This window comes from Haemaphysalis longicornis, unplaced genomic scaffold, assembly GCF_048455015.1.
Source record: "Haemaphysalis longicornis isolate Haplotype H1 unplaced genomic scaffold, Haemaphysalis longicornis Haplotype H1 scaffold_5, whole genome shotgun sequence".
NCBI lineage: Eukaryota > Metazoa > Arthropoda > Arachnida > Ixodida > Ixodidae > Haemaphysalis > Haemaphysalis longicornis.
In genome coordinates this window covers 101,329,669-101,340,790 of record NW_027526385.1, presented here as the reverse complement: position 1 = coordinate 101,340,790, position 11,122 = coordinate 101,329,669, and the positions used below count along the sequence as shown (strand labels likewise).

The following is an 11,122-nucleotide window of genomic DNA, read 5'->3' as shown; positions in this document are numbered from 1 at the left end:
CCTGCTGTTGTTACGAATGCGCGCGTTAACGCGCAGTTTCGTTCTACTAATACAACGAATGATAATATATTTAGTAGTAACGCTTACAGAGAGGAATACGAGTGCCTACTATCAGGAAACAAACTTAGGCGAAATATGTGTCACTGTTCAAATGCATAAAAATGATTGGACTGGGAATGATACGCCACGAAAGACGGCACAAGTAGGACAAGACCAATAAACTGATAGAGAAACGAATTATAAATATTTGATAGCAAAGATTGCACTTTGTCCTGCAGTGGACTTAGGCTTATGATTATGATAAACGTGTCCTTGATCTGATAACCAATTGGGCTTTGAAAACCATTTGGGGCGGCTGAAAACCAGAGAGCTTCTGGTGGTCTCTGTAGGACATAACATACTCACCAAATGCACAGGCAAGTAATTATTAGGGAGGAAACTAGGCACGAAAAGGTAAAGTGATGGAATAAAGAGAGCACAGTGTAAAATTCTATTTCATGTGGTTTATTTTTCACTCGTCAGATGATTTTTGCGCTGAACATGACAAAAAATGCGTATAGCAACATTTTTGCCAGCTGAGGTGTCACAAAGAATAAAGAGCAGCTCCCCTGCCCCAAACATGACTTGATGCCCAAGAACAGCATCTACAAAAAATGGTGCAAGAAGTACAGCAGCATTGGGACACGTGGAAATACAGCAACGTAAATTAGCCAGCAGAGCATTAAATGACTACAAGTTGGTATGGACAAGGCTTAAAATAAGGCCCAAGCAATCGATCGAACACTCATAAAGCTTACTGTAAGCGAACTTTAAAAGTAAAGGTGCATTTACAGCAGTTAGACCACCGAGATGCTGACAGTCAATCTTAAATAGGGCTCGTCTACAGCTACGTGACGCAAACAAAAACATATGTTGACACATTGTACCTGGAGTGGTGAAGCCAGACGTTGGCATTCACCAACTGTGGCAGTAAAATTCTTTCTTATTTGTCAGACTGCCCACACTTGCAACAAAAGCGTTCTCGCCAATGACTGAACCGTGACAGAATGAATCCGGTTGCCACGCAATGCCCACAAAACGGTCAGCCCTCAGTATCTCTAGGTGACAAGTCAAGCTTTGCACAGTTCTTCAGCCTGTTCTGAGCTTTTGTCGTTTTCTTCAGACAAATTCAACTTCTCTGCTCTACTACCGTCCGATGACAGTTCCGCCACACCGTTATCGGGCTTGACTGTGGTCTCCACAGAGTCTTCTTTGCTGACTTCCTGACCTTCTGGTGGCTTCTCACTCTCCTTGGACACTGTGTCTTCCGTTGCTTCTTTCGCTTCGTCAGCCCCCCTAGCTTTGTCCTTTGGCGCCTCGGCAGCTGGATCGGATTCCTTTGTTGTCTCTGGCTTTGGCTGTGGCTTCGTCACTTCCAGGAGGTTGTACTTTCTGAATTCCAAGTACCGGGGCATCAGGGAGATGCAGCAAACGTCTTGCAGTATGTCTAGCATGATTACTAAGTCGGGCTTCCGGAGCTCGCCCATCCACTCTGGCTTTGCAGACTTCACCACCTGTGAAAATTGAATAAAGACGAACAAACAAAGGCACTATTAATATGGCAACATTGGGGAAGTTTTAAATGCAATCATATTTGTTAGTTGTTACAGATATGTATTCATGCAACACACAAACACACATATATTCCATCCCATTTGATCAAATCAAGCACAGAACTACCCACGTACAGTCGCAAGCTAAGCCTCCTCAACACAAGCGGCAACTTCAGGCGTGGTTGCTAACGAGCGTGTATTTTGGATAACTCGAGGATTCCTCAGACACACAAGAGTTGTTGCACTCCCACGAAGAAAAGGTATTTAAAATTGGCACTTTGGGCATTCGTTGATTTACAAGGATGACGAGGGTTCGAAGGCGGGGGGGGGGGGGGGGGGGGGGGGTATTAAGGTTGAATTTGTGGTGAAAAAACGGCGGCACGTTTTATTTATTTATTTTTACATGCAATGCCATTTATTTTAGCGTTTTCCTACAGAGAAATCAACATAACGTTTGTACTGAAAGTGATTGATATTTTGCTTAGTGCTGTGAATGTGCTGCACTAACTGCACATGCTGACCGCGCTGGCGGCATTTTGTTGTGTTGTTCCTCCCTTTGGTCCCAGAGCTTCCATATCAGGAACCGCACGCGGCCGTGAATTTTCTCTGCTCGCGTAGCTTTGCACAGCTTGTCGACACATATTTATCAACGTAGTTGCTGTATTGACGCTTAAGAAAGGCCGAAAAAGAAATAACCACGGCCGATGGCCAGAAAAACCGGCCAATGTCGGCCGGTTTCAGGTGCAGACTGGAAACCGGCCCGCGGTCTAAAAAACCGGTCAAGTGGTAACCCTATTCGTGTTACATCGGCATTTTATTCAGCATATCATTCTTTTCTCAGCCGCAAGACACTCATGTGCCTGCAACAATAGCGCATACAGCCACATTCTGGCACTCGCTAACATGTCCTCCCAGGCGAAAAAAACAATTGGAGGCCCAATTGGACTTGTCGAAAACACGATTGGGCCAAATGGAACCATTTGCATTTTCAAATGGTTCCATTTGAACCAATTGTGTTTTCGGCAGGTCCAAATGGTCCTCCAATTGTTTTTTCGCCTGGGCTACTCTTTGGTCCCCTCAGTGAGCATACTCGGCCAGTGCAGGCCTGCTTCAGAGTACTTTTTCTATTGATGAATGCTTGCGAGTATGAAAAAATTGCACACTCTCTGTGCTGCTGAGCCCAAGGATGTGGGTTAAATCCCAGTCGCAGTGACTGCTTTTTCAGATGGAGGCGAAAAGTGAAAACGCCTGTGTGGTGAGATTTTGGCATCCATTAAAGATCTCCAAGTAGTCAAAATTAATCCAGAGCCCTCCACTACAGTGTGCTCGTAGCTCAAGTGTAGATCCATTGCGTTAAACCCACAAAATCTATTGCGTTAAACGCATACTCTCTCGAGATTGCACACTCAACAGGCTCATGTTTTTAGACCAAGCCCGTGCTTGTTCCGAATCACACTCACAAGATAGCTTTGGTACAGATGATTTTCTCGCAACGTACGAGTACAAGCTAGTTGGCACTCCACGTCAAAACACCATTAACCCTTTCAGACGCTATGTACACAACTGCGTACATTTCAGTCCTGCGGTTGTTTACAAAAAGAAATACCAAAAGTGAAAGTTTTCACTAGTTTAGCATAATTTTGTATCCTCCATCTAACAATGAAGATTTTGGGGCCATTTGGCAACAAGTAAGGGTACTACGACCATAAACAAACAAAATGGTGCCGCACGCGGCGGTTTCAATGGGTGAAGTTTTCATCTCTTTTTCCTCATTTGCTCAAAGACTTGCGGCACTAAAAAATATAGCAATGCATACCACACAAATATATACATATGCGGAAATATTCAGCGCTACTTGATGCTCCTGACCTCTGTGACGCTATGTACACAATTCTGTAGATGATTGTAAAAAAAAAAAAAAATTGTTGGGGTCAGTAACCTGCTAATTTGTCCTATTTCGTGAGATACAGAGCCTAAAAACAAAAAATAAAATTTCAGGGGGAAATAGCGAGCAGCGTCTGAAAGAGTTAAAGCAAAAACCGAACGAAGGACGTGACAAAGTAAGCCGCTAAGGAACAGAAAAGGACAAGAGTCCCCCTGTTCTTTTCTGTCATGCCTTTTATCCGATTTTTGCTGGAGTTGCTCGCTCGTGGCCCTCCCACTGACCTCGACGATCTCCTGGAGCATGGCGTTGTGCTGGAGGCTGCTGTTGTGGCGGATCTTGCCGGCGACCAGGTAGCCCAGCTGGGGGCAAGCAGCGTCGTCGTACGCCCCGACCACGGCCTCCACCGTCTTGCGCATGGTGTCCAGGTGGGCCTTGCACGTCGTCTGCACGGGCAGCACGCGCTGCACAAAGCGGCTGCGCTGCTCCTGCTTGCTCTTCAGGTCCTCGAAGATGGCCGTCGCCAGCCGGCCGGGGTCCTCCACCTGCGCCCCCGTCCAGGAGGGGGGGGGGGGAGCAAAGTGGAAAAGGCGTTTCCTCGCTTACAAACACACTTTACAGATGCTGAAGTTCACACAGCGTCTTATTCAAAACCAGATTTGTCGAAATTACCAAATGCTAAGGTTCGGCGTGCTGAAACTTCACCAAAACCTCTGGGGATTACAGCATTTAGCTTTGCCACACAAACGATGTTACACAACGCACCAGACCGGTTCGCTTTGGAGAGGGTGGTGCCCTTGTCCCTTTTTATCACTGCTTTGCCGTGTGACCGGTTCCCACACTGCTTCTATAGTGCCACCAATCAACAGTCTTGCGGGGAGTTAAAAGAGAGGAGACAGCCTCTTGAAATGGGGGATGCCAATTGTGAGGATATCCCTCGCACTGTAGAAATCGAACCACTTCAATTTCTACAGTGTTGTTTAACTTCTAACTCCCAGCGTCATCATTACGACCTGCAATTAGTCTGTATGCTGTATAGCAAATGCATGTTGCAATGAACGCTGCCCATGATGTTTATAACCCTGTCACCTGCTGCCTCTGTATTCACAAACAAGAGACCTGCCACCAGCACTCGCACGGCATGTTTGCTGACTGCAAAATGCTGCAGGGTGGGGATCAATTAGTGTGAATATAACCCCACAATTTGTGACACGCATTGTATATAGGGAGGGCTGCAGATTTAGACAGTCTACATTTATTTGAAATGGGCGACTTTGTGTTTTGCCTCTGCTCATGTTCTTACTGAACAAAAACATGTGAAATTAGTCAGCTTTTGTACTGATGTGTGCAGCCAGGACAGAAGGTTCCTGCTTGGTAAAAAAAAACAGCACTGTTTTTTAAATGAATTCGATTCATAGTTTTACAGCAAGCAGCAGAGTGCCATGCTTTGGTTCGATACCATTTTAATTTAAGAGCCTTCAAACAGTGTCGGCGACAGCTCGCACGGATGAACTGGCAGCCAAAATCAATGCTTTTATTCTAGCGCATCACTCTAGATATAAGATTAGCACTAAAAGCACTAGATTCAAACTGTAGATAAAAAAAAAAAAAAACAGCGCCAACCCACAGTGACACTGGTTTCCTAGTAAAATGGACTTCAATAACCGTTCACGCTCTGATCAGCACATTGAATATACACAGTGCTTATGGGACAACTGCCGCACAGCCCAGAGCAATTAACGAGTGCCAGTGTCACTGAACTTACTTTCAAGCTCCAAACTGCACTGGGTCACACTGGGGGCTGGTATAAAGCCAAACAAAGCTGCCCACATGACTGTCGGACAGATATCACAGAGTAGAGCTGCCGTAGCACAGTCAAATCTGCGTTGGCAGCAGTTCCTGCTAATGCCCCTACGTACTGATCTCGTCAGCCACTTCATTAAAATTACAGCCGTTCTACTCAATGTGAAAGCTGTCAGAAGTGCAGAGCAGTGATTCACCATAATGGGCTGTGGCACCGTTATCCGCTCACTGCTACCACCCAATGGAATTAAAAATCCCCGCCTTCGCTATGCCCGCGTGGCCCCTGCCTGAAACTGCGCCAGCAAGAGTTCTGTTCTGTTTGTGCTCGCTTTTCCTCCCGCACGTGCTGGAGTTGTACTGCCACTTTTTTTCACTCACTATCGTAAAAACCAACCCAATTAAGGAGCGTTCCTAACTAAATGAACGCGGGCGCTGCCGGTTAATTACGTATATTTTTGCTCAAATGTACCTGCAGTTCTCATTGCGCTAAACAACGGGGAGATGTATGACAAGCACCAGCGGTTCACGAGTTTCGAACGCTTATGACTATATCAGCCGCTTCACTTTCGAAGTCTCTGTGGGACACCGCGACGACAGAACACCATGGGGCTGTACTTGGGTCCAGCGAGTAAGCTACAATGACAAGGCGAGCTCCTAAAGTGCTGTGCACTTAAACCTTTCAAGCGACTAGGTAGGCCACACACCTTTACTCCTTGCCCTGTGGTCACCAGGCTAGACAAAGCTCAAGGCACAAACGGCTGGAATGTACACTGGCATTGCTCATTACGACAAACACCATTTACTATCTTCAACTCATTTGCAAGAAGCTTAACAAAAATTTTCTCACCGTCGTCGTTATGAAGAAGTTCCCCGTGACGGCGGTCTTCACCTTCTGGAACCGACGCACCTTGTCTTTGGACTCCTTCAGCTCGCTCAGCTCCGCAGCCAAGTCATCCTCTATGGACTGCTTGCTGTCTGTTTCTTCTCGCTTCTGAGGGAAAACACGGAGAAATATCGTGTCAGACACTAAGCAGTGACAGCACCCAGAAAACCAAGGGAATTGGAAAGTGAATGGGGACGTTGGTTGCGTAATAAAGAACCATCAGATGGTGGCAGGTGTTCCGTAGCTCTAAGGCCAAGTGCAGAGACTCCATGACTCACCAAAACAAACTGCCCACGCTTTTCTACGCTTGAGGCATATTATTTCGGTAGTGTCTATTATCCTGGCAACCGTGAGAATTATCATCAGAAATTTCTCACGGCAGTCGCCTCTCACTGGCTAAGCACGCTACGCAAAGATTGTATGGGGTAAATATTCCCTAAAAAGCCATGTTTGCAGTTGCCCCTGTAGCGCTGTGGTATAGTACTTATTTTTAAACGAGAAGGCCCAGGTTCGAGTCTGACTTTCCAATGTTTTTTTTTTTTTTAACTTTCACAATTTTTTGGTGGTTGTGATTTTAATAGTTTTTTTTACTTTGGTTTTTACTATATCAAGAGATCAACGCACAGGACTTCTAGAATGGGCAGAATTACGTTTAATATAGGTTGTGTTCTGTGTCGTTGGGCTGGGTTAGATTAGGTTTGTTGCAGTTTGGCTCGATTTGGGTAGGTTATGACGCGTTCGGTTAGGTTACGCTAGGTTCGGTGAGGTAATGTTAGGTTACGTTGGAACGTAATATTATTCAGCAAATTTTAGTCCTGCCAGCTTTTACGGAAACTTGCGTGATAATTTCCCGAAGGTAATTCTCACGGCTGCCGTGAGATTAGACGCAGCCTATTATTTTAGCTCGCAAGCTTTCATATTATCTTTTAAATGAGAAGCACCAGCTTCCCAAAGGGAGCAGCCCCAAGCCAAGGCGTCACTGGAACAGTCTTTGTCAAAATCTTCCAGGCCAAACCTAAGCCTTCTGGACCACAAAAAATTCAAAGAATAACGTTAACCTTTAACGGTGAATAAATTGTTTCATTACAGCAAGAAAAAAAGGTGTTTTCTCTAGCTTTTCAGCAAAAAACACTTCAGCTTCCCTCGAGACGTTCGCTTGTACACTGAATTTTTTGCAGCATGTGCACTTTTCGGAGTGGCCTCTAAAATTTTGACAAAGACTGTACATGGCGACATTGTGGAAAAAAATAGTACCAATACAAAGGCAGTCCAAAATGTTTCATAGCTGACGTGAACAACTATTCAAGGTGCACTGTTGTGCATCCACTTCAAAAGTTCAAACAGTAAATGTGAATGGTGTAAAATTTTCACAGCACAACAGTGAAAGAGTACGAAAGCAAGGAATTCAATGAGTACTTGTTCAAGCATGGCACAGAACGCCAACCAGTTATTCCTGGCACCCCCAAGCACAATTCCGTTACAGAATGGGTAAGTCCGACAATGTCTGACATGACAAGGCACCTAATCGCAGAGTCAAGTGTCCCTAAAGGCAGGTCAGGTTCGTTCCCGCTTACGTTACTGTGTGCTTTTCACTTTTCTGTATGTAACAACTAGCCCAAATTTTCTTGTTGCCTTGGCTTCAAAAGAGCTTTGGGCTGACGCGGTCGTCACTTCGAGCCACATTAGAGAGTTTTAGTATAGCGTTTTGTGCCTTTGCGGCCGTTAAACGTTAAATTTTTGCGGCATGCTACGTCGGCACCGCATGGAGAGTTTTAGTACAGCATTTCGTCAGTTTTGCTTTGCGGCCCGCTAACGCTTATGGCACCATCTGTTGGACGAAATGCAAAGCGACGCTCATCTGGCCGAAAGAGCACCCGGAATTGCGCAAGACTACCCAACCAGTGGAATCAAACACCTTCCCGTTAGTATTGAATGCAAAACATGCACGACAGGATAGAAATATTCTTCTACATAAGCACACTCTATAGCAGAAGCATTGAAGTCCGAGGTTACTTAGTTTTGGCGATTGCACACAACGCGCAGAACCAAAGGACTGGGTTTCAGGTATACATTTTATTCGACTAAAAAACAATCCGGAAATCCGTTTCGAACATACACGACATTAAGATGTAACTGCTTACACTGTGAGGTGGAGGCACAAAAATAAAATGCGATGTTTTGCCTCCAGTCCGTCGTAAACATCGCACTCAATTCACTCAACTTATGGTGTCGAACAGCACGTCACTTCACTTTGGCGTAAGCCCAGAAGGCTTTTAACCGCACACACTGGGTTGAGCCGCCACTAGTGATAACTAATTCCGAACATAATAAGCATAGTCCACCTGCAGGAGCACACCGTCGTCTTCCACCGTGAAGCGAACTCGTTGCACACACACAGCATCCTACGCCGGCCTGCAGGAGCTTTGTTTGGGCAGTCAGATTCCACGTTAGTTTCGTTCATTGCGATAGCAACGTGCAAACCACCGGAGCTCTTTTAGGATGCAGGAGCAAAAAACTTGTTCTATAAGACGCAAACTGCTGCACACAGATGAAAAAAAAACAAAAAACGTTTAGGTCCTCCACTCTGCCCGCCGCCATGTTGTAAACACAGGGACACGCAAGGGCCGTATCGTACGCACACTACTTTGCTGAAATAGCGTGCGCTCGTTTTGCAGCCACTAAACGCAAAACCAACTTTGCGTGCTGTGCAGGGGCAGTTCCACCGACGCAAGGGAATAGCGAGCGGTAACACTTTGCATAGGTCTGAAAACGCTATACTAAAACTCTCTATCATTAACGAATGTCCACCTAAGGCATCTGAAGGGGGATCAATGGAAGTTCTGTGGATGGGGGAAAGGTGAAGCTGAACAGCACCTAAGGATGTTTGGGTGCAAAGCAGCTAGCAGAAGAGGGACAGATTTTGAACCCAGAGCTGAGGAGTGGCACTTTTTGACAACAAAAGGTGTGGAAGGTTAGAAGATGTGGTAGAGAGAAGAACCCGGCTTCTTCGGGAGACAAATTGGCCAATGAAGAAGCAATCTGCATCAAAAGATGGGGATTGCTTCTCCTGCAAGAAAGTAGACATCGCAACCACCAACTTTGACACCACTGGGGAAGAGGTGATCTTTCAAACTAAGAAAAGACCAAATAGGCCGAATGACGCTGATTGGCATGTAAGATGCTCTTAATGAAAACAACAGTGAAGCGAGCCCACCGCCCTGGCTCAGTGGCTAAAACATTGTGCTGCTGCACCTAAGGATGCATGTTCGATCTTGGACACAGTGGCTGCTTTTCACATGAAGGCAAAAAACCAAAACGCCTGTGTGCTAAGATTTTGGCGCATGGTAAACATTCCCAGGAAGTCGAAACTAATTGATTGATTTTAGGGTTTAACGCGTCGACGCAACGCAGGCGATGAGGCGCGCCGTAGTGGAGGGCTCTGGATTAATTTTGACCACCTGGGGATCTTTAACGTGCGCCGAAATCTCGTACACACGGGCGTTTTTGCTTTTCGCCTCCATCAGAAAAGCGGCCGCCGCGGCCAGGAATCGAACCCGCGACCTCGTGTTCAGCAGCGCAACGCCTTAGCCACTGAGCCACCGCGGCAGGTGGCAGTCGAAACTAACCCGGAGCCTTCCCCTACAGCATGCCTCATGGCCCAAGCATAGCTTTCTTGAATTAAACCCAAAGAATCTGAATTTGGAACACTGAAGCCAGTTCATCAGACGAAGACAAGCAAGGTACAGAGCGTCACAGGTGGACATATTCTCGCATCCAGATGCTCAGAAGGACTTGCAAACAGGGAACTAGGTTCAAGGGTGAAAAACGCACAGCGTGAAAAACGCAGAGGCATCACACGAAGCTTGAAGTGGGGAAACGTGTACAGGTCCCGCTTCATTTTTTACGATTCGATAGCTGTCATTCAGAGGTACTGTTGGTCGTGCAATCAACAGCCACCAGGTGGTATCAAATGTGCGACAGTGCAAGAGGCTCATGTGATTCATCGTAGCACACCATTTGTGCTTTTCTTCGTTCGTATGCGCATATTATTTCACACTACAGCGCTCAAGGATCCAGTATTATCTTTCAATAGTCTACTGATCGACGGCCACGGTGCGTCACTTCGTCTGGCTCTGCCCGAAGCTACCGCAATCTGGGCTCTCTGAATAGTGGTAATATCACAAACTGCAACAAAACTAACACGGGAAACTGCGTTTCATCGAAGTTCACCATAATGCTAAGTCTGTAAAGCAACTCAGCGTAATCGTATGACCTAAATATTAACTTGGCACATGGCAAGTATAGATGCCTTACCATAAAATGTTGGCTTAAATAAGCATCTGCGTTTGAAAGCCAGCAAAACGACGTCGGATTAACGCCAAGCGCGGGCCCATACTCACCTCAGGCCCCCAGATCTTGTCAGCGTATTCGTTGAGCAGCTCGTAGCAGTCTTTGGCCGCCTGGAACTCGCTCCGTTCGAACGTGACGAGAAAGCCCGTCATTTCGGGCTCCAGAGTGCCCGTGCGACGCTTTTTGGCGAAGCTCTTGTAGTAGTTTTTCTTACGCTTCTTGTTCTCGGGTCCAGTACTCATGACGGCGCTTTCGCTTCACGCCTAGGCGTCGTTTCCGGGATCGCGAATGGGGTGTAACTGGCTTTAGAGTCGCGGAAGACCACTCAAGACCACTTACTAACGTTCGTGCTGGTGAAATTAGTGGTGCATAAACGGGCACAACGATAAATGCAGGCCAAGAAATCTAAAACGCGCCGCCTTAGCAAGCGAAGCGTGCGCTACGCAGATGATGCAGACAACAACGCCGTCACAACTTGGCCGGATTGCCAAAAGGTAAACGTTATATTGCTTCTAAGACAGAATTCAACTAATAAATAATGACATTTTATTGCACCAAATAATTTTATTAGTTGCAACAAAAATTGAGAGTCAACTGGTCTCTTTCTTTCTT

The 11,122-nt window shown here is 46.2% G+C and overlaps 1 protein-coding gene across 1 annotated transcript; it reads right to left on the bottom strand.

Annotated features, from left to right (window-relative positions):
* Nucleotides 1-483: 483 nt before the first annotated feature.
* On the bottom strand, nt 484-10,968 carry LOC144138643 (THUMP domain-containing protein 1). Its single transcript, XM_077671033.1, has 4 exons — nt 10,561-10,968; nt 6,125-6,268; nt 3,759-4,019; nt 484-1,553 (listed from the first exon to the last, which is right to left on the bottom strand). The coding sequence occupies exons 1-4, from the start codon at nt 10,750-10,752 to the stop codon at nt 1,110-1,112; spliced, it is 1,041 nt and encodes a 346-aa protein (XP_077527159.1). The 5' UTR covers nt 10,753-10,968; the 3' UTR covers nt 484-1,109.
* Between the last annotated feature and the right edge of the window lie 154 nt (nt 10,969-11,122).

Excerpts from the sequence above, each read along its gene's own strand:
- LOC144138643 (XM_077671033.1), bottom strand. The coding sequence starts at position 10,752 with ATGAGTACTGGACCCGAGAACAAGAAGCGTAAGAAAAACTACTACAAG. Across the intron at positions 6,269-10,560 it reads ACAAGATCTGGGGGCCTGAG|AAGCGAGAAGAAACAGACAG; the intron begins GTGAGTATGGGC and ends GTTTTCCCTCAG. Across the intron at positions 1,554-3,758 it reads TGCTCCAGGAGATCGTCGAG|GTGGTGAAGTCTGCAAAGCC; the intron begins GTCAGTGGGAGG and ends CAATTTTCACAG.